At 51.4% G+C, this 23032-nt stretch overlaps 1 protein-coding gene across 8 annotated transcripts in view; it reads left to right on the forward strand.

Moving 5' to 3' along the window:
• The window catches only part of CARS1 (cysteinyl-tRNA synthetase 1), a 55446-nt gene that overhangs the window by 26273 nt on the left and 6141 nt on the right, over positions 1 to 23032 (forward strand). For 5 of the 8 annotated variants that reach the window (XM_032268457.1, XM_032268452.1, XM_032268454.1 and 2 more), the window contains 11 exons: positions 5535 to 5672; positions 5868 to 5956; positions 7335 to 7456; positions 13311 to 13423; positions 14048 to 14176; positions 14560 to 14689; positions 14795 to 14898; positions 15363 to 15460; positions 15706 to 15895; positions 16509 to 16577; positions 19369 to 19450. In XM_032268457.1, the coding sequence (XP_032124348.1) occupies positions 5535 to 5672; positions 5868 to 5956; positions 7335 to 7456; positions 13311 to 13423; positions 14048 to 14176; positions 14560 to 14689; positions 14795 to 14898; positions 15363 to 15460; positions 15706 to 15895; positions 16509 to 16577; positions 19369 to 19450 (1264 nt within the window). Of the gene's footprint in view, positions 1 to 5531; positions 5673 to 5867; positions 5957 to 7334; positions 7457 to 13310; positions 13424 to 14047; positions 14177 to 14559; positions 14690 to 14794; positions 14899 to 15362; positions 15461 to 15705; positions 15896 to 16508; positions 16578 to 19368; positions 19451 to 23032 lie in introns of all 8 variants that reach the window. The other 3 variants (XM_032268453.1, XM_032268459.1, XM_032268456.1) reach the window with 1 other exon arrangement.

Below are 23032 nucleotides of genomic sequence, written 5' to 3' on the forward strand. Positions count from 1 at the left end.
AGCGCTGAGTAACATTCCATGTTTCATTGTCTGGATGTACCATGGTTTATCCATTTACCTGCTGAAGGACATCTCAACTGCTTCCAAGTTTCAGCAATTATAATAAAGCTACTGTAAACATCATGTGCAGATTTGAGTTTTCAGCTCCTTTGGGTAAACACCAAGGAGTACGATTTGCAGAAGCCACCAAGCTCTTCCTTCCTAAGTGCCTGCACCATTCATATTGCCCAAATCCATGAATGAGAATTCTTGTTGTTCCACACACTTGCCATCATTTGCTATTCGTGATCCAGATTTCGACCATTTAATAGGCGTGTAGTGAGATGTCATTTTGATGTGCATGTCTCTGATGACATAATGTAGGGCATCTTTTCCTGTGCTTGCTTTCCGTAGATCTTCTTTGATGAGGTGTCTGTAAGAGTCTTTGGCCTGTTTTTTAACCACGTTGTTTTCTCTCTTCTTTTCTCTTCCTTTCCTTTCCTTCTTTTCTTTTCTTTTCCTTTCCTTTCTTTTCTTCTGGAGTCTCACTCTGTTGCCCAGGCTGGAGTCCAGTGGTGTGATCTTGGTGTGATCACTGCAACCTCCAAGTGATTCTCCTGCCTCATCCTCCCAAGCAGCTGGGATTACAGGCATGCGCCACCACCCCTGGCTCATTTTTGTATTTTTAGTAGAGACCAGGTTTCACCATGTTGGTCAGGCTGGTCTCGAACTCCTGACCTCAGGTGATCCACCCACCTCGGCCTCCCACAGTGCTGGGATGACAGGCGTGAGTCACTGCACCTGGCTCCAGGTTGTTTTCTTATTGTTGAGTTTTAAGAGTTCTTTGTATATTTTACATGACAGTCCTTTTCAGATGTCTTTTGCAAACATTTTCTCCCAATTTGTGGCTTGCCTTTTTATCCCCTTGACAATGTCTTTCACAGAGCAGAAATGTTTAATTTTAATGAAGTCCACTTAAGTAACACTTTATTTCATGGATTGTGCCTTTGGTGTCGTATCTAAAATTCGTTACTGCATCTGGGCCATCTGGATTTTCTCCTGCGTTGCCTTCTGTGAGTTTTGTAGTTTGATGCTTTGCACTTCGGTCTGTGGTCCTTTTGGAGTTAATGTGAAGGACGGAAGGTCTCTCTGTAGATTGTTTGTTTTTACACATGGGTGTCCAGTTGCTCCAGTACCATTCGTCTAAGAGACTGGTTGTTTTTTTTTTTTTTTTCCATTAGAGTACCTTTGCTCCTTTGTCAAAAATCAGTTGACTGTATTCATATGGTCTATTTCTGGACTCTGTTCTGCTCCATTGATCTGTTTGTCTCTTCTTTTGCCAATGTCATACTGTCTCGATTACTGTAGCTTTATAATAAATCTTGAAGTTGGGCAATGTTAGTCCCCCAACTTTGTTCTCCTTCAGTATAATGTTGGCTATTCTGGGTCTTTTTGTTTTTGTTTTTTTTTTTTGAGTCTTGCTCTGTCACCCAGGCTGGAGTGCAGTGGCACGAACCCAGTTCACTGCAACCTCCGCCTCCCAGGTTCAAGCAATCCTCCTGCCTCAACCTCCCGAGTAGCTGGGATTACAGGCACACACCACTATGCCTGACTAATTTTTGTATTTTTAGTAGAGATTTTTCCATGTTGGCCAGGTTGGTGTTAAACTCCTGGCCTCAAGCAATCCTCCTGCTTTGGCCGCCCCCCTCAAAGTGCTGGGATTGTAGGTGTGAGCCACCACGCCTGGCTTGTTTTGTTTTTTTGTGTCTTTTGTTTTGAAATGAAGTCTCACTCTGTCACCCAGGCAGGAGTGCAGTGGCATGAACATGGCTCCCTGCAGCCTTGACCTCTGGGCTCAAGTGATCCTTCTGCTGAAACCTCCTGTATAGCTGGGTCTATAGGCACACAACACCATGCCTGCTAATTTTTTGATCTTTTATAGAGATGGGGGTCTCACTTTGTTGCCCAGGCTGGTCTTGAACCCCTGCCTCAGTCTCCCAAAGTGCTGGGATTACAGGTGTGAGCCACCATGCCCGGCTGCTATTCTGGGTCTTTTGCCTCCTCATATAAACTTTGGAATCAGCTTGTCGATACCCACAAAGTAACTTACTGGGATTTTGATTGCATTAACTCTATAGATCAAGTTGGGAAGAACTGAAATCTTAAAATACTGAGTCTTCCTATTTATGAACCTAGAATATCCCTCCATTTTTTAGTTCTTTTTGATTTTTTCCTTAGAGTTTTAGAGTTTTTCTCATGTAGATCTTGTGCATATTTTGTTAGATTTATACGTAAGTATTTCGTTTTAGAGTTGCAAATGTAAGTGATAGTGTGTTTCTAATTTCAAAGTCCACTTGTTCATTTGCTGGTGTATCGGAAATTGATTGACTTGTCTGTTAATCTTGTATCCTTCAACCTTGATGTAATAGCTATTGGGTCCAGGATGTTTTTTTTTGTCAGTTCTTTCAGATTTTCTGCATAGACAATCATGTCATCTGTGAACAAAGACAGTTTTGCTTCTTCCTTCCCAATCAGTAAACATTTTACAGGTTGAGTGCGTGTTATCTGAAATGCTTGGGACCAGAGGTGTTTTGGATTTCACGTTTTGAAATCTCCGCCTTTTTTTCTTCCCCCCTCCCCTCCCTCTGGAATCTGCATTTTTTTCCTTCTCCCTCCCCTCCTTCCGGAATCTTTGCGTTATACTTAACCAACCGAGCACCCCTAATCCAAACATTGGAAATGTTCCAGTGAGCATCATGTCAGCACTCAAAAAATTTCAGATTTTGGAGTATTTTAGATTTTCAGATTAAGGATGCTCAACCTGTGTTTTCTTTTCTTGTGCCAAATAAGTCCTTATTAAGCCAGGAATTTGGAGGTTAAAAAAAAAAAAAAACACGAAAGTGTGGGGTCCCCTATGACTTGGGTCCCTGGAGTTTTTAGCTGTCAGCCTTGCCTACTCCAGTCTGTCAGTTACATTCCTGGTTTTCCTCCCGACACTGGTTCCCACAGAGTTTTCAGCTCATGAGTCTCTGCTCTGGTAAGTTGCGATGCTCTGTTCGCCTGTTGGTCTCCCCAGTTTGGTGGGCAGTGGTTTGCCCTGTGACCTTACTGCTCTTACGGATCTAAGAAGAGTTGTTTTTTTCAGTTTGTTCAGCTTTTTACCTATTGTTAGGTAGAGTGGCAACTTCCAAGCTCCTTACTTATGTGAAACTGCAAAGCAGAAGTCTCTATCATTTTGGTTTATACATTTTAATTGTTAATCTGTTTGCTTAACCAGCAACACTGAGTGTTCCTGTCCTGTCATCAGGCAAGTTTTAGAAACCTTGTCTTGGAGGTGTTGGTGGGAAGCAGCTTTTGTCTTGTCTGGAAGTGTGTACATTTCCGTTTGTTCAAGGTGGTTGCTGTCTTCTGGCTTCCCTTGTTGGCTGTTGTTGAAATCATTGGCTGCCCTCCAAATCACTTATCTTTGATTGGTAAATATGTCTTTTCTATCAGGCTCCTTATAAGAATATTCTGTTTTCTGCTCTTTCACTAAAACAAGATAAGAGATTTGTTTTTACTTGCCCCGTTGGATATTTTGTGTGCTTCCTGGGTCTGGACTGTTGGATGGGTTTTGAGAAATCCTCAGATGTGTCTTCAAGCGTCACCTCTACTCCACTCCCTCTCTCCTCCCCTGGGATGCCGGTGAGATGTGAGTCTCGACATTTCATCTCATCCTTCTGTGTCTCCTCAGCTGTCTTTCGTATTTTCCTTCTTGTCTCTCTTTCATTTCGGATGACTTCTTGAGTTCCGTCTTCCTAGTCACAAGTACTCCCTTCAGGCAGGGAGTGGAACAGTCACTCCGCAGGATAGGTAAGACCGTTTTGCCTGTTAATAGAGTTCATCTCTGAAGATTCCATTTGCTTCTGTTTTCAGATGTGCCTGGGCCGTTTTGCTGGCCTCTTCCTGCTTGCTACTGCTTATCATCTGTGAGTCTGTATTTATTTATATGTTTATTATTTTTTATTTGTTTGAGACAAAGTTTCGCTCTTGTTGCCCAGGCTGGAGTGCAATGGTGCGATCTCAACTCACCGCAGCCTCCGCCTCCTGGGTTCAAGCGATTCTTCTGCCTCAGCCTCGAGAGTAGCTGGGATTACAGGCATGTGCTGTCATGCCCTGCTAATTTTGTATTTTTAGTAACAATGGGGTTTCTCCATGTTGGTCAGGCTGGTCTTGAACTCCCGACCTCAGGTGATCCGCCTGTCTCAGCCTCCCAGAGTGCTGGGATTACAGGCTTGGGCCACCGTGCCCAGCCCATCTTTATTTCTTTAAGCATGTGGATTCTACTATGTATCTGTAACTCTTGCGTCTGAAGTGTCCATCTGTCATTTCTGCGGACTCCCATTCACAGTTGCTCATGTTCTTTGGCATTTGGTGACCTCAATTAGGATGTCAGTTCTTGCTGGGTCATGACCTTGGTGACCCTGAGGTCTGGGATGTACATGTCTCCCTATACTTGGGGTGGGCCCACCATTTGCTTTCTGGGCTTGGCAGCCTTTGCTCCCCAGAGCACATGCCCTGCTTTGGTGCTTGTCTACCCCCTGAGTGCCCTGCCGTGAAAGGGAGGGTGTGTCCATTCCTGCAGCTGTGCCTGGCCACTTGCAAGCCTGCAATATATTAACACATCCGTTTGATTCAGGAGCTGTAGGCAGGGACTGCATCAAGAACCTGGCCACGTGGGCCCTGTGCCCCTTCTGTGTCTGTGCTGTGGCTTCTCCGTCCACCCTGTGTCCTCGCTGTCTGCCAGGCCATTTTCCTACACTTTTTCTCTCCGTCGTCGGTTCTTTGTGTCGCATTCCCATGGGCGGCCACAGACCAGCTGCTTGGTGCCGCACCCCGTGCTAGGTCCCGGTCAGGGCGTTGACAGCTCTGGGTTCCTCCCAGGTAGGTGGAGGGCAGACACGAGTGCAGTTGGGACATGTCTCATACCTAGAGTGCGTGTGCTCAGGACCTGGATTACACAGATGCCACGTTGTGCTGGGATTGGTTTTTCCTCCCATTCCATGGTGTGGGAAGTGGTGGGGGGGCTTCTGCAGTCAGTGGCATCAGGGAGATGGGTCCTTTGAGACCTCCAGGACCAGTGCCCTGCCTGCCTCTTCTAACCTCTGGCCATCTCCATCATGAACGTTTTGAACGCACCGAGTGGTCGTGCTGTAGGTGACTCGCTGTGCGCTCCTGCCCAGCCTCTGCCCATGACCCTTCCCTGCAGGGCCCAGGTAGGCTGCACGCACTTCCCAGGCGCACCCTGGCCCTCCACCTCTTTGTGCCTCTGCACCCTTGGTCCCCTCGGCTCTGCTCCTCTGCGTTCATGTGAGACCCGCTGGTTTGTGGAGCCTTGTATTCGTCCCAGCTGAGCCAGTTGTGTAAGCGTCACCGTCTCCCTGGGAGACGGTGACTCGTCACAGGTCAAGGCCAGCATCTTTGAATTCAGGGCTCTAACGGCTCACTCCGGCTGCACGAGATGTGCTCGTGTGAGGTGTGCGGCCCACTCCTGGAGTTTCGTTTCTCTTCAGGCCTTGCTCGAAGAGGCCAAGGATTTGCTCTCCGACTGGCTGGATTCTACACTCGGCAGGGACGTGACTGACAATTCCATCTTCTCCGAACTGCCCAAGTTCTGGGAGGGGGAGTTCCACAGAGACATGGAAGCTCTGAACGTGAGTGTCACAACTGTCTTGTGCTGGCTCTCTTGCGCTAAGGGTCCTGATTTCTAAACTCCTGCTTTGGTAAAGCCAGCTCAGTGAAGTGGCCAAGCCAACATGGAACTGGAGCTGAGGGACATAAGATGGGCTTTGGTTTTATGAATTGGTGACATTTTCACGGAGCGCGTGGTTTTCTCTTGCCTTGCGCAGGTGCTCCCTCCAGATGTCTTAACCCGGGTTAGTGAGTATGTGCCGGAGATCGTGGACTTTGTCCAGAAGATTGTGGACAATGGTTACGGGTAAGCACAGGGCCCCCTAGGGCTGCAGAGCATTGCACAGGGAGGTTGCTCCCAGCTCTGAGTCTGAGTTTGGGAAGCAGGGAGTTGGTGTTCTGGGGTTGCCCCAAGAAGTAGGGGAGCAGGTGTTCCAGGGCCACCTAGCCAGAAGTCCCAGCAGACTTCCTCCTGCCACTCGGGGCCCCGCCCAGGGGCTGAGGAGCATGGGTCTGCCCTGCCCTGGGGGCCATGGTGAGAACCTAACCCAAAGTCTGCTGGGAAGTTTGGACGCTCAGACCATCGGTCCTTGGGCCGCAGAGCTGCATGGTGGTGAGTGTGCATGCGGCTAGGCCTTCACAGACATCAGCGCTGTGGCATGGACTGTTGAGAGTGCCAGACCTGGTGTCATAGCCCGAGGGAGGGTGCGTTTCATCAGCGTCTATTGCTTGGCTGTGATTCTAGTGACTTTTTGTCGGCGAGTCTATCACACACTTCCCTGGCTGTATTGTCTCAATCTCCAAAGTAAGCATTTTCAGAAATGGCCAACAAATGGGAATGCAGACAGGAACCTGGTTATCTGTCTGTCGCATTCAGCACTGTGCAGTGCCCTGCTCCCGGAGGCCCCCTCTGCAGGGCCCATCAGGGGTCCCTGTGTCCAGCCTCGGGTTGCTTCCCTCCCCACCTGAGTCAGGCAGGAGCCACACAGGCTGGATGAAAGAGAAACGAGAGGTTGTGGCAGTGCCAGGAGCAGTAACGCTGCTTCTCTCCCCACTGAACACGAACCACTGTGTGGCAGCAGAAGAGCATGTGTCAAGCCGAGAGGCACGGGCAAGCCTAAGCTCAGAGACGACAGCTCATTCCAGACTGGAGTCGTCTGGAGTGCTTCTTGGAAGCCGAGAGCCTCAGTTGGGCTAAGCTGCTGGGGTAGTGTGTGGCCGTTCAGGGACAGGCAAGGCATGCCACACAAGGATGAGGACTGCAGCAGCCCCGGAGCAAGGCAGGGTGGGAGCTGCATGGCCACAGGATCCAGGCAGAGGGGTGAGCCGCGAGGGCAATGGGATGGGCCCTTGTGTCCCACTCAGTCCAAACTAGCTGATGCAGTTTTCAGTGTCCACCACAGAGAGTAGACAGGCCACAGATTTCACGGTTTCTTAGCCCTGCTTTATTTTGCTGCTGGTATCCTGCTGAAATGCCTTTGGGTCTGTTAGATTCCCCCTGCTCGATTCCTTTTCTGTTTTCCAGCTATGTCTCCAATGGGTCATCCTGCTGAAATGCCTTTGGGTCTGTTAGACTCCCCCTGCTCGATTCCTTTTCTGTTTTCCAGCTATGTCTCCAATGGGTCATCCTGCTGAAATGCTTTTGGGTCTGTTAGACCCTACTCAATTCCTTTTTTGTTTTCCAGCTATGTCTCCAATGGGTCTGTCTACTTTGATACAGTGAAGTTCGCTTCTAGCGAGAAGCATTCCTATGGGAAGCTGGTGCCCGAGGCCGTTGGAGATCAGAAAGCGCTTCAGGAAGGGGAAGGTGAGGAGGCAGGCCTGAGAGCGCTGTGGGCTCCCCGTCCTGGCACAGCCCGGGTGGTGTTCACCCTGCGTGGCTGCGGCGCGTGCTCTGAGGAGCTCACCCCTCAGACTCTTGGGAACGGTGCTTTTTCACCTGAAGGAATTTTAGGAGTTTTCTACACTAAGACCATGAAATGTCTTATTGATACATGATAATTGCGCAGTTTATGCTGTACACGTGATGTTTTAGTACATGCACACAGTGTGTAATGATCTGGGTAATTAGGGTGCTCATCACCTTAGACATTTATCTTTTCTTTGCATTGGGAATGTTCCATATCTTCTAGCTACTTTGAAATACACAACAGAGTTCTTTGGTAGCTGTAGTCGCCCGACTGTGCTATTGAACGCAGGAACTTACTTGTTCTGTCTGTGTGTTCGTGCCTAGAAACCAGCCTCTCTTCACTCCCTCCCCTGACCGTCTGACCCTTCTCTGGTGGCCACTGTTCTCTTTTCCTTCTTGAGGTCCACCATTTTTTAGCCCCCACATTAAGAGGGAGGCGTATGATGCTTGTCTTTTTCTGCCTGGCTTATTTTGCTTAATAGAAAGTCTTCCAGTTCCATCCACATTACTGTAAAAGACAGGATTTCATTTTTTTGTGGTGTGTTATTTTTTAAGAAACAAAAGACATAGGCCGGGCGCGGTGGCTCAAGCCTGTAATCCCAGCACTTTGGGAGGCCGAGGCGGGTGGATCACGAGGTCAAGAGATCGAGACCATCCTGGTCAACATGGTGAAACCCTGTCTCTACTAAAAATACAAAAAATTAGCTGGGCATGGTGGTGCGTGCCTGTAATCCCAGCCACTCAGGAGGCTGAGGCAGGAGAATTGCCTGAACCCAGGAGGCGGAGGTTGCGGTGGGCCGAGATCGCGCCATTGCACTCCAGCCTGGGTAACAAGAGCGAAGCTCCGTCTCAAAAACAAAAACAAACAAAAAAAAAGAAACAAAAGACAGTAAACACAGTGCTGTCTTGAGAAGCACAGCGGCCGTGGGGCCTGGCTTCGCAGGGCTGGTGTTTGCTGGCTGAGCACGTGAGGTTTACGGTAGACTGTGGAATGCTGGGGTGTGTGCTGAGTGACGCACATTTGACAACAGCCTCCGTGCCCATCTGGATCCAAATGCCCCAAACACGTATCGGGCTTTTTCTAGACCAGGCAGAATTATATTTGGGACCCTTTCACTGGCATTTTCTTCATGTTTATTCTTTAAGTGAGTCTGGGGACACATCCAGAAGAGCCAGGGTTGGAAGCCTCCCTGCAGAGTGGAGTCCCCAGTGTGCCAGGGCACATTCTGCGCCCCACCGCCTGCCCTAGCGTTTCTGGAAGACAGTTTGGCTATAAAACTGTTCATACTTCTTTATCTAGTAATTTTAGGTCTCTATTCTAAAGAAATGTTTGAACCTAAAATAAAACAAGACAGGCCAGGTGCGGTGACTCACGCCTGTAATCCCAGCACTTTGGGAGGCCGAGGTGGGTGGATCACCTGAGGTTGAGAGTTCGAGTCCAGGCTGACCAACATGGAGAAACCCCGTCTCCACTAAAAAATACAAAAATCAGCCGGGTGTGGTGGCACACACTTGTAATCCCAGCTACTCAGGAGGCTGAGGCATGAGAATCACTTGAACCTAGGAGGCAGAGATTACAGTGAGCCAAGCTTGCGCCACAGCACTCCAGCCTGGACGACAGAGCGAGACTCTGTCTCAGAAAATAATAAAATAAAATAAAAACAAGACAACACAGACTGAAAAAAGATAGACTAAGCCAGGTTAACAGCATAAATATCACACCCATGGCACTGCAGGCTTCAGGTTTGTGGGAGTACAGGGGCAGATTTGTGACGATACAGTGCCTCAGCCCTGAAAGGACCCAGCCAGGGCCTCTGTGGCCCGGAAGCCTCCAGTAAACATCAATTTTTTTTTCTTTTTTCGAGACAGAGCATAATCTTGGCTTACTGCAACCGCCACCTCTCGGGCTCAAGCAATTCTCCTGCCTCAGCCTCCCGAAGTGCTGGGACCACAGGTGCGAGCCACCACGCATGGCCATCAATTTTTGTATCAACTCTAAATTATAACATTTAGCAATGTGGTGATTTTTTATGGTCATCATTAACGTTGTTTACGTTTTAGTTGTAATCCTGTCATTACCCACTTAGGAATGGTAATTTGGTCTTTTTCAAAATGAAGTTAAAGTCTTTGATCTTCTCTGAATCATAAGGACTGCTAACAGCCATTTCAGCAATAACTATTTACTGATATTTTAAAATATTTCAAGGTAACTGATCCTAGCAGACTGGAAAATACCAACTCTAGAACACTAGGACTAGAGTGGACATCCCTGCATTTCACACACTTCCCAGGAGCTGATAGATCAAGCAGGCAGAGAATAATAAGGATATGAAATGTTTGAAATACAATTAACAGGCTTGGTTTGAGAGCTGGGAACTTTGCACTCAGGAATTAAAGAACATCCTTTACTTCCAGAAACACAGAACCGTACACCAGGCCACAGAAAGAGATCTCCACAAATCCCAAAGAACCATTTACAAGGAGACCTCATTCTCTGACCACGGAGCAACTGTATTAGATAACAACACTTGGCCAGACGTGGTGACGCACACCTGTAATCCCAGCACTTTAGGAGGCCGAGGCAGGAAAGTCACTTGAGTCCAGGAGTTGAAGACCAGCCTGGGCAACATTGGGAGACCCCTCCTTTCTACAAAAATTTAAAAATTGGCTGGGTGTGGTGGCATGTGCCTATAGTCCCAGCTACTTGAGGCCGAGGGAGGAGGATCACTTGAGCCCAGGAGGTCGAGGCTGCAGTGAACCCTGATGTGAAGTGGTACTCCAGCCTGGGCAACAGAGCAAGACTGTGTCTCAAAAAAATTAAAACAATTTTTTTTTAAATAAAAAAGATACCAACACTGACAGGACATCTAAAGTGTACAAACCTGCCGGGGAAGTTGAAGTCATGCTCCTGGATAATTCCTAGGAAAGAAAACCACAGAGGGAAGTCAGGGGTATTTAAGCCAAACAGTAGCAAAAGTGCCACCCACCAAATCTGGAGAATGCCCTCAAGCACCGATTAGAGGAAACTGATGTTTTTAAATATAGTTAGTAAAAGATTGAAAATAAGTGAGTTGCCGGGCACAGTGACTCATGCCTGTAATCCCAGCACTTTGGGAGGCCAGGGTGGGCGGATCACGAGGTCAGGAGTTCCAGACCAGCCTGGCCAACATGGTGAGACCCCGTCTCTACTAAAAATACAAAAATTAGCCAGGTGTGGTGGCATGTGCCTTTAGTCTTAGCTACTCGGGGGACTGAGGCAGAAGAATCTCTTGAACCCGGCAGGCAGAGGTTACAGTGAGCTGAGATTGCTCCACTGCATTCCAGCCTGGCCAACGGTGAAACTCCATCTCAAAAAAAAAAAAAAAAAGAAAGGAAGTGAGCTAAGCAGTCGGTCAAAAGTCAGGAAAAGAACAAGAAGCAGTGGAAAGAAATAGGAGGAAATCAAAGTAAAATCAGAGATTAAAGAAACAGAAATAATTGTAAAAGCCAAAAGCTGGTTCTTCATAAAAAGTAACAGAAAAACCTTTAACAAGTTTGGTTAATAAAAATAGAAGATTCAAAAATATGTGAGGGCTGGGGCACCATAGCTCATGCCTGTAATTCAGCACTTTGGGAAGCCGAAGCAGGAGGATCGCTTGAGACCAGGAATTCGAGACCAGCATGGGCCACATAGTGAGACCCCATCTCTACACAAATTTTAAAAATTAGCTGAGTGTGGTAGCGTGCACCTGTAGTGCCAGGTACTCAGGAGACTGAGGTGAGAGGACTGCTTGAGCCAGGGAGGTCGAGGCTGCAGTGTGCTATGATTGCACCATTGCACTCCAGCCTGGGTGCAGAGCGAGATCCTATGTGTATATATGTCTGTCTGAATAACAAGACAAAAACTGAATGTAACCGTGGGTATAGTAGAGCGTTTCTTAAAGTCCTTAGAGGAAAGCGTGAAGAACTCGCACTGCGTTAGACGCCCAGATGCCAGGAGGAAACCAGCAGTGCGTGGGAAAGGTGGGACTGGGAGGGCCCAAGGGACTGCTGAGTGTAGCAGCACCCACAAGGTCACACAGCGAAGAACTGTTCTGGAGGCAGCTGGAGCACGCGAACCCACTGCTTTATGATGAATTTTGCTATTGGTTCTTTTTCCTTTCTTTTTTGAGACAGCGTTTCACTCTTGCTGCCCAGGCTGGTGTGCAGTGGCGTGATCTTGGCTCACTGCAACCTCTGCCTCCGGGGTTCAAGCGATTCTCCTGCCTCTATATTTAGTACATATTTTGTGATCACGAAGTTGGTGTTTTAAAAGAATGTGATACTAGGCGGAGCGCAGTGGCTCACGCCTATAATCCCAGCACTTTGGGAGGCCGAGGCGGGCGGATCATGAGGTCAGGAGTTCAAGACCAGCCTGGCTAACAGAGTGAAATCCCATCTCTACTAAAAATGCAAAAACTAGCCGGGTGTGGTGGCACGCACCTGTAGTCCCAACTACTAGGAAGGCTGAGGCAGGAGACTTGCTTGAACCGAGGAGGCAGAGGTTGCAGTGAGCTGAGACCACGCCATTGCACTCCAGCCTGGGTGACAGAGTGAGACTCCATCTCAGTATATATCAGTGCTTTTCCTGTTGACTCTGTTTCTCAGGGCAGCTTAGGTCTGTTGCCTGAAAAGTATATTGTTACCTGGAAAGATCTCACTGCAGCCTCTTAAAGGTCACCTGAGTTAGGACCCTAGATGGAGTCTGCTCTTCCTCCACAAGGGGGTGACAGCACCCAGGGCAACCCTTAGACCAGGGACCAGGAAAGGCTGCAGCAGCAGCGGGGCAAGACCTGGCATGGGTCCTGGCAACCTTGCGCCCAGAAGGCCTCTGCTCTGCCCATTCATGGAACAAAGGGGATTCTCTATGTGACCTTTGGACTAACTCACAGGTTTCTGAATTCACAGCAGCTAATCTTTCCATTGGTCCTGCATGTATCGTTTAGAGAAATTTGCAGTGATGATGCATTCCTTTTCTGGGGACCCAGACCTTGAGTGTCAGGTGGCTGAGTGTCACCAGGTTGATGCATGGAATTCACCAAGCGGTTATTTCTCATCCCTCAGCAAGACATAGATGGTCAGGTCCTTGTTGGCTAGGTGATCATTGGCTTTGTCCAGGAAGCAGAACTTGTGCCAAGAGCAGTGTTCCCCTTTGCTCATGCCCTTACTGGACTATTCTTTAGCTTCCTTCACCCTTTTTCCCCTTACAGACACACAGGAGCAGCAAATGTCCCCTTTACCACCACACTTCCCTGGAGGAGTACACAGTAGCTTAGCTGTGTCCTGGTATCCCCTGGAGCCCATAAACAAATAGTTGTGTGGCCCTTGACATACTGGTCTCACCTGCATGAACCAGGCAGGATCCCTGAGCCATGCCCCAGTGGGCCACACCCCTATGTCACCTCCTCATGAGTGCTCTCACTCATCCTAGACACTGGTGGGCGAATGTCTTACGGAGACCCCAGCTGCGGCTTCAGGTCAGCCAGGTCTGCTTAGACACTGGTGTGTAAGCCGGTGACTCTGGGGCTTATGAACAGTTTTGTAAATCTGGACACTGGGGCGACACCAGAATCTGGTCGTACATAGGAAACTTGAAGAAGTGCTTGAGGCAAGTTAATAAACAGAAGTTAGTCAGAAGGACTGGCCATTAGGCACCCAGGATGGCCTTGAAGTGAGACGCGTGGGTCTGTGGGTGCTGCTGAGTGACCCTGCCCGGCTTCCCTCATGTTTGCAGGTGACCTGAGCATCTCTGCAGACCGCCTGAGTGAGAAGCGCTCTCCCAATGACTTTGCCCTGTGGAAGGCCTCTAAGCCCGGAGAACCATCGTGGCCATGCCCTTGGGGAAAGGTGAGTGAGTGTCCTAGAAGGTGTTGGGCTTGGGCAGGGGCACTGACACCAGCCCCGCTCTCAGGCACCCAGCCGAGGCTGCTCTGTGTGTGAAGGATGTTGTCACGGGGCCAGAGCCTGGTGCTGCTACAGCACAGACTGCCTGGCCCCAGGGCCCTGGACATCATGGAGATTCCCTGAGCCTCTAGACAAGTCACTTCTCTCTTCTTTCTGTTTTCTGGTCTGTTAGTGAAGACATGATCAGATTAGGCAACCATGCAGGCTGCTTGGTTCTTGTGTTCTATGACTCTGAGTTGAGTATTCCAGGCCCCAGGGTGTAGGATGCTTCCTGGTATCCCTGGTGACAACAGTCTTGACTTCAGGGTACCCCAGGAAGGGCCGTGACCATCTGCAGCTGTCAAGGGCTCAGAGGTCTGGACGTAATTCGCAGACTCCACCTAAGCCTCAGCCCAGACCGGACTGGTTTATGAACTTCACCAAAGAAGGCTACCCTTAGTCTTTTTGTGTGTGGGAATTAATACTTGCTCCAATAAAGGTCAGAGGGTTTAAGGCTGTCAGTTTGGGGTGATAAGGGCCTGGACCACGGCTGGGCTGGTCAGTCACTGTGTGTTCGGCTTTATCCAGGGTCGTCCAGGCTGGCATATCGAGTGCTCGGCCATGGCAGGCACCCTCCTAGGGGCTTCGATGGACATTCATGGAGGTGGGTTCGACCTCCGGTTCCCTCACCATGACAACGAGCTGGCGCAGTCGGAGGTAGGCGAAGACAGGGTCCCCTTCTCGGATGCGAGAGCACGCTGTTCTCACTGCAGTGGAGGAAAAGTCAGCCTGGGCCTCAGGACGGCCTCTCTCACTAGAACTGACACGTTCATCAGAGCTTGTGGGTGGAATCTGAACCTGATCATTTAGTCTAGTTTCCCACATTGACAGCCTGGCCTTCAGCAACAGAATGGCCTGGATTTGAACCAGTTGTTACCCGCTAGCTTATTAACATGGGCTGTCCTGCTAAGCCTCGCTTTCGCCAGCTTGAAAATGCGGCACCTGCCTATGGACAGCGCCAGCAAGGCAGCAGACGGTGCAGGTGGCGGGAGGCCCCAATAGCACGTGACTGTTGACATCCTTCATCCCTTTCCACACAGGCCTACTTTGAAAACGACTGCTGGGTCAGGTACTTTCTGCACACAGGCCACCTGACCATCGCAGGCTGCAAAATGTCCAAGTCACTAAAAAACTTCATCACCATTAAAGATGCCTTGAAAAAGCATTCAGGTATACACTGAGCTCTCCCGCAGACCCCACCCTGCTTCTCACAGATGCGTAATGGCTGTAGCACTCGGGAGAATAAGGGCATCGCTGTCTTGTGTCCCCCTGCAGCACGGCAGTTGCGGCTGGCCTTCCTCATGCACTCCTGGAAGGACACCCTGGACTACTCCAGCAACACCATGGAGTCAGCGCTTCAGTATGAGAAGTTCTTGAACGTGAGTCCCTAGCCCCTTCCTAGAGGTTGGTGGAGCGGCCTCCCCTGCACGGCAGGCACCATGTGGAGTGGTGATGGGTACAGCAGCCTCCCTGTCCTGTGATGGAGGCCAGCACATGGGGTGAAAGCACTTCGACGCTAGTGGGGAAGACAAGACTCGGGGCCACCCCCGAAATGCCCGACGGCTCAGCAGAGCGGACGGAGGCCTCGTCCTCCCAGTTACTGTAGTGCACGTCCTTCTGACTTGTACTTTCCCTCAAATGAGCATCTCTAAAGCTAAGGCAGGAACGTGTTTCTGTCACAGAAATCCCTCTCCCTTTGTTTCTGACCACTTACGTAATGCCAGTGCATTCCAGCCTTTCCCATTTTGACCAAAAGTAAAATCACAGCAGTAGAACAGTTGATCAGATATTTCAGGATGGAAAGGTTGCCGACATGCTGTTAAACTGATTTTTCCAACTTTAGGAGTTTTTCCTAAATGTGAAAGACATCCTTCGAGCTCCTGTTGATGTCACTGGTCAGTTTGAAAAGTGGGGAGAAGAAGAAGCAGAACTGAATAAGAAGTAAGGTGGTGCCTTTTCTCTGGGGTTTTCGAGCATGCCCGCGTTCTGTGCCTAGCCATGCATCGTGGCCACCACGTGTCCTGGACTGCCGAGGAAGGGTGGGGGACACTAGCTGTACGTTGTGTGGAGCTCATTCGGGATAGGTGGCTCCGCTAATGGGATCTGCCCTGCTGTTGAAGTGCATGGGGAATTTCTGTGATGTGTCATCAGGGATGACCTCTCATTCCTTCCTCTTCGTTGCTCAGCTTTTATGACAAGAAGACTGAAATTCACAAAGCCCTCTGTGACAACGTTGACACCCGCACGGTCATGGAAGAGATGCGGGCCTTGGTCAGTCAGTGCAACCTCTATATGGCAGCCCAGAAAGCTGTGAGGAGAAGGCCCAGCCGGGCTCTGCTGGAGAACATCGCCCTGTACCTCACCCATATGCTGAAGGTAAGCCAGGCCCCAGGCAGGCATGTCTCCGAAAGCCGAGCACAGTGGCGCACGCCAGGTGAGGGTATCACTTGAGCCCAGGACACAGTGAGGCATGATTGCTGCACTACGGCGCTCCACCATGGGCATGGAGGGAAGACCCTGTCTCAAAAGCAAACAAAAAGAAGTAATACCCATATAGTTGTCCCTTACTCAGAGCTAGTTTGTCTTTGGCCTCGGTTTCCCTCTACTCCCATCTTGGAGTTTGAAAAGCAAAACCAGGGACAAGCCCTCTTCTCTGAACACGTCCTGTACAGAGCCCTTCCCTGCCGTGCACCTTGAAAGGCCAGCAGTGCCTGGATTCACTCAGCTCCCCACCTCCTCCTTCCTTGTTGTCGGGCTCCAGTGGCTTCTGGCTGAAACAGAGTTGGAGCCGGCAGCTCTGAGTCGGGGCCATCCTGGTGCAGTGAGGGGACCCCCAGGCTCAGGTTTCTGGAGCTCCTGGAGCTGCTGCTTCCGTCTCTTTCCGGGTCTTGGGGCACCCCTCTCGTGAATGAGGAACACAGCTCGTGGCTGCTCGCCACATGCCTCCTTCATCTTGCACAGCTTCCGTCCCATCTGTGTCTTTTCCTAGATCTTTGGGGCCATAGAAGAGGAGAGCTCCCTGGGATTCCCAGTCGGAGGGCCTGGAACCAGCCTCAGTGTGAGTAGCGCGCGTGGTCCTGCCTTCTGCACCTGCTGCCTTCTCACTCCCTCCCTCCTCCATGTGCCTCTGGAACGGCCCCTCCTCTATCTACCCACCCATGTCAGACCCTTCCAGACAGAGCCTTGGGCCGAATGGCAGATCTGGCTCTGAGTGCTAAGTGTGGTTCGCTGCCCTCCCAGTGTGGAGGGTCTGCCTCGGTTATGACTGTTGGTTTGGGGCACTTTGCCATGGTGCCATCCCATGAGCTCAATCTTGGACCCCAGCTAGACAGGCTGCTGCTTATTCGCATTTTGCTGCGGCATCATGAACTCTCGCATGACTTTGTCACATAAAGTGACCTGTACTCCGTAAACACTTCATCAAAAGGCTACGGAGTTCACAAATAGTGCAGAGTTTACACTGATGGGGAGATAGCCACTGTCTGCCTCAGTCTCCATGGGACCAGGCCCAGCCCTGACCCTGAGCCCAGGTCGGTCCAATGGCCTGAGGCAGAACCCCCCACCTGAGAGCTGTGGCCCACAGGTCAGGGGGTGGGCATGATGTAAAGCCCCCTGTCTAGTGGGTCTGTGTGGCGAGGAAATCCATCCAGAACACTCTGGCTGTCCGTCGCTGGCTTCCATTTGCAGTTGGCATATGAGCAGACACACATGGTCAGTCATGTCCCTCTGCTGCGGAACCTCTGTCCCCTGTGACATGCCCACAGTCAGGCTTCTTAAAGACAGACTTCCACCCCTCCCAGGTCAGGAATGCTCTTTAACTATTTGATTAGAATGCATATCTAAACATTTAAATATATCAGCTGTAATTTTAATTAAAACAGGAGCTTAGTACAAAGTACAAATACGAAACCTTTTTAAAATCCTGTTTCCTAATGACAAGTGGTGTGAAGAGCCCCATGCAGATGGAGCTTACAGATGGTCCCCCAGGAACCGGCTTGCAAAGAGAAAACAGTCCATGTTGTAAGGAGTCCCGCCAGAGCGCCCAGCCCACGTGCCTTGCCTTTTGCCAGCCTTAGCACTAGCTACCTGTTGCTGTGGTATTTTTGAGACTTCTGATATGAATCTCCTTTGGTGCTTTTAAGAAAACCCACACAGCTTCTTTGTTCTCTTGTGCACATGATACTAAGATATTTATTTTCTTTAAAAACAAAAAACACACCTCTTGGGTTAAAGAGAGCCTGCCTTTGTACTGCAGTGTTTTTCATCTTAACGGCTGCTGCGGTTGTTGAGGGGGGGTTGCCTTCCGCGTGCTGTGGACACGCATCCCCCAAGCAGCCTCATTTGGTCTTTGCAGTCGGCTGGGTGGGAAAAAGCAGCCGCAGTGAGTAGTGAGCCTGCTGGCAAAACGTCCTGTGCCCATACATCATGTCCATTTGACATACGTGGGTTAACTTCCAAATCCAAGTTGTCTTAGCAGACGAGGCAGCTCCTACATCCTGCACCACCTCAGTGTCACCACGCGGCCACCTGCTAGCATGCTCAAGTGGGGGTTGCAGCCCCAGGCGTCCTGGAGACAGACCCCTGCAGCCGTCCCCGAGAGTCTCCCTCCAGTCAGTGCCCCTGGGGCTGGGGCTGAGGCTGGCTATGGGTGAATGCCTTCTTTTCTGCCCTGCCCCGAGGCTTGTCTGGGCTGGCTGTGTGGTGGGTGGAGATACAGATCTAAAACCCCCAAGAAGTCCAAAGTTCAGGTGCAGGATCGGGTTTCAGGGGGCTTGGCTTAGACTCGAGGGCTCATTAGTCTGCCCACTTTCGCATGTGCTACTTTTTATTTTTGTTTTTGTTTTTGAGACAGAGTCTCACTCTGTCACCCAGGCTGGAGTGCAGTGGCGCGATCTCTGTTCACTGCAATCTCCACCTCCTGGGTTCACGCAGTTCTCCTGTCTCAGTCTCCTGAGTAGCTGGGATTACAGGCATGCACTACCATGCCTGGCTAAGTTTTTTTTTTTTTGGTATTTTAGTAGAGACAGGGTTTCACAGTGTTGGCCAGACTGGTCTCGAGCCCCTGATCTTGTGATCGATCCACCCGCCTCTGCCTCCCAAAGTGCTGGGATTACAGTCGTGAGCCACACACCTGGCCAGCGCTTGCTAATGTTTTTATTTTGGTTATTGAGCTGCTGAATCAGCTAATGGGCAGGGCGCAACCTTGCTCAAAAGCCTTAAAACTTTTCTGTCCTATTAAAACAGAGAAATGTAGTATAGAGGTTTTTCCGTTCTGTGGCTGCCTCCCCAGTGCTGCTGTGGGTGGTGAATCTTAGCGTAGCTGCCAACGTGCGCGTAGATAGTAGGTACATAATGGAGATCGTTCATCTTAAACAAGTGTGTGTGTGACCACAGCTCAGACAAAAGCACAGCCTGGGAGCCGCCAGCTTCAGAACAGGTAGGGCCCCAGCCTGGGGAATGATGTCCTTGGGCCGCTTAGGAAACAGTCCCTCCCAGAGATGGCCCCTCCGAAACCAGAAGGACAAGCTGTTTAACAGCAGTGTGTCAGACTTGAGAAAAGCAGGGCATGTCAGCACCTGGGCAGAGCGGCTGCAGGGCCCACCTGCCGATAGAAAGGAAGCTTACTTCGTGCTCTCTGGCCTGAGAGTCCGTGTGACTGGCACGCCTAGCAGGGACCTCGTGTTGGGCACGAGAGCGTCCCGGCTCCAGGATGCTGTCACAGCTGTAGTGTGCACAGCAGCACTGCCCATGCCATTCCCTGCTTTGTGGTGTGGCCGCTGAGCAAATATTCACTTATGAATATAGGAGGGTGAGTGACTCTCAGCGAACCAAAACTGTTCTTTCCACAGCTCGAGTCCACAGTTATGCCCTACCTTCAGGTGTTATCGGAATTCCGAGAAGGAGTGCGGAAGATTGCCCGAGAGCAAAAAGGTGAGGACCAGTTGCTGCAAAGAGTGTGGGAGCCGCTGCCCTCACTGGGCTCCCTGGACTCGGGTGTCTCCCCGAGGCACTGTGGTGTTGGGGCCGGGTCACCCTCTGTGAAGGCCGCCCTGTGCACCATGGGGTGTTGGAATAGCATCCGCGCCTGGACTCCCCAGATGCATCAGCACCACACACCCCAGTCACCGCAGCCACGGAAGTCCCTGCAGGGTACACTCCTCCGTGAGAGCAGCTGGCTGGGGGCTGGGGACCAAGGATGTGATGTGATGGGCCAGGGCTGATTTGCCTCTCCTCTGAGCAAGGCGGAATGCAGGGCCCTCTGACCAGCGCAGCTACCGCCTGCCCTCTGGCTCACGCTGGGGCTTAGTTCTGCTCCTGGTGACCTGGTAGGCTGGGTGCGCTGACGTGTGGCTCGTTCCTGCTGCAGAGTGGAGCCGAGCTGGAGCTTCCAGGGTTTCTTTTTCTGCTCAGGCATGGCAGATGAATGCTTGAACTTGGGTTCACCCAGGGTCCCTTCACTGTCCGTAAGCAGCCATTCCTTCATCTTTTGACATTTCTGAGAAGTGTGTGGTTTAAGACGTAGAAAGTCCTGGATCCGAGCATTCATTTTGAGGGTCAGTTTTTAAGAAGTGATGCCGGGCGCGGTGGCTCAAGCCTGTAATCCCAGCACTTTGGGAGGCCGAGGCGGGTGGATCATGAGGTCAAGAGATCGAGACCATCCTGGTCAACATGGTGAAACCCCGTCTCTACTAAAAATACAAAAAATTAGCTGGGCCTGGTGGCGCATGCCTGTAATCACAGCTCCTCAGGAGGCTGAGGCAGGAGAATTGCCTGAACCCAGGAGGCGGAGGTTGTGGTGAGCCGAGATCGCGCCATTGCACTCCAGCCTGGGTAACGTGAGTGAAACTCCATCTCAAAAAAAAAAAAAAAAAAAAAAAAGAAGTGTTAAACACAGCAGCAAGTGCCAGGCAGGCCTTTGCTTCTCACTCTGAGTGGTTGTGAATTGGTGAGTAACAGCACAGCTGGGAACACACACTGAGGATTTAGGGTGTGCTGGGCCCTGCCCACTGCGTTCTGCACATGGCCCCATTTACCCCCTGATGCTCCAGAAGAGGAAGGCAGAGTCCCGGCCGGCCACACTGACCTCCAGTGCTACCCCGTCACCTGCTGCGCTGTGTTCCCTCTCCAGGGGTCTCTGTGTGGTGGGAAGTCGGACCTGGGATCCACCTGGCTCCCATCTGTGCAGAGCCCATTGTGGCGGGTCATGGCGGGGCAGCATCCAGGCAGGGCATGCTGAAGATAGTGTGGATGGAGACCCAGCCAAGCCTCTAGGAGAAGCTGCACCTCGAAGCATCAGGAGACCTGGGTGGGTGGAGGGACTGAGAGGCAGAGGAGCCGAATCTGGGCCTGCTTCAGACAGCGGAGCAGGAGGCAGGAGGGCAGGCAAGAGCTCCAGGAGCTCAGGTCTCCACAGGCTGCAGGACAGAGTGCGGGACACTGGATGAGAGGAGAGGCTGGCCGGGCTGCCACACATGCTCTGTGGAGAGGGGCCTGGGCCTGACCGAGCCCCTGACTGGCAGCGGTGGGCGCACTTGACCTGATCGGTTAAGCACCGTCATTTCTCTCCAACACCTGGCACCCCTCAGCGTTTCAAAGCACTTGAACCAAACTGAACCCAGCCCAGACCAGCCTGTTCAGGACCGCGCAGGGCTCTCCAGCAGCCTCAGCAGCACTGACTTAGCAACATCGCTGGGGTCACGGGCTTGGGAAGACCATTCCTGGAGGCAGCCTGGGCATTTCACCTGCCTGTCTGGGGGACGTTGAAGTCCGAGCTGAGCAGCTGGCACAGGTGTCCTTGTGCGTGGACCCCCTGCCCTCACCCCAGGCACTACATTTTCCTTTGCTGGGTGCTGTAGTGGCTCCAAGGCTTCTTCCTCAGCTCCTCAAAATCCACACCCAGAGGACAGTGTGAGCCTGAGGGTGGGGCATGTGTCCCTTTCCCCCAGGCAGTGTGGCCCAGGAGGCTTCTTGGTGCCTGCTCTGATGATCAGCCATGGCAGGTGGGCTGGGGTGCTGGCCTTGTGGCCTCCCAGGACATCCGTGACAGTGACCATGGGTGCTGGCTTGCCTTCCTTCTAATGAGGGTGCTGTCCAGGGGTGGCTTTCAAAGGCTGAAGGGCAGGCACCTACCTCAGCTCATGCCCCAGTCAGCCTCTCCTCGGGTGGCTGAGGAGGGCTCATTCCCAGGAATGATACCTCGGACAAATATAAAAGGCCATTGTTCCCCAAGGTCCCTGCTTAGGGAGGTTGAAACTCAGGAAGCTGCCCAGGATGGCTGTGCTAGTGGGCGGGGCCTTGAAGTCCCCAGGTACGTTTTTTTGTTTGTGTTTGAGACTGAGTCACTTTGTTGCCAGGCTGGAGTGCAGTGGCACCATCTCGGCTCACTGCAACCTCCGACTCCCTGGTTCAAGCATTTCTGCTGCCTCAGCCTCCGGAGTAGTTGGGATTACAGGCATGCGCCACCACGCCCAGCTAATTTTTTTTAATTTTTAGTAGAGACAGGGTTTCACCATGTTGGCCAGGATGGTCTCGATCTCCTGACCTAGTGACCTGCCTGCCTCGGCCTCCCAAAGTGCTGGGATTACAGGCGTGAGCCACTGCGCCCTGCCAGATATGTGAAAATTTTATCCAGCAGTGAATGAAGGTGTTGGGTACCCAGCGGGAGCTGTAGCGGTCTCCGTTACGGGACACAGCAGGAAAAGGACAGATGAGAACGGCAGCATGCGTGTGGTCAGTGCTGCCGAAAGGCAGGGCAGGCAGGAGAACAGGGCGGGATGGCGGGGGTCCCAGCAGGCTGTGGGCAGGGCACAGGCACACCTAGCACAGTTGGGCGCAGCAAGCTGAGGGGCCAGAAGAAAGCGAAAGGGTGGTGATTCCAGCAAACCCAAGGTCAGACTTCGGAGCAGAATGTTGTGAATTTGGAGAGCCCAAGCACCCGTCCTGTGGATGTAGTCTGGGAGACGCTGTGCGCCACCTGGTGCTCTGGAGTCTCTCTGAGATAGGGCAGCATCCCATTTACCCCGTAACACCCAAAACTCCTTATGTCCTGTTCCCCACCTGGTCATGGTGCATGGGCTGGAGACGGGCAGAGCAGAGGCACAGAGGGGCCCTCCGGGAGCCTGTGTGAGGAGCCCCCCAGGATGCAGGGCAGGTCTGCAGTGCTGCACTCTGAAGCCAGTCAGCCACAGACATGTGGGTTTCCAAGCGAAGCTCTCTCCCCCATGTGACATGCCTCCCTTCACCCTCCCAGCTGGACTGGGTCTCCAGTCAGAGGCAGAGGGCGGCTCAGTCTTGGGAAGCAACCTCCAGCCTGCCCCCACCGCCTTTCCAGCTGCGTGCGCTTCAGCCTTGGAGGCCTGATTCTCACAGAGCTAGAGCTCCTAAGTGGTCCTGGGACACAGCTCTCCTGGGTCCTGACCAGGACCCTCATCCCAATCCTGTGTGCATTTGGGAACCGAGTCCTTAGGGACTTGAGTCTGAACGGTCCTTCCTTAAGAAAGCTGACCCTGGCAG

This window comes from Sapajus apella, unplaced genomic scaffold (genome assembly GCF_009761245.1).
Source record: "Sapajus apella isolate SASKATOON/1434 unplaced genomic scaffold, GSC_monkey_1.0 scaffold181, whole genome shotgun sequence".
Classification (NCBI taxonomy): domain Eukaryota; kingdom Metazoa; phylum Chordata; class Mammalia; order Primates; family Cebidae; genus Sapajus; species Sapajus apella.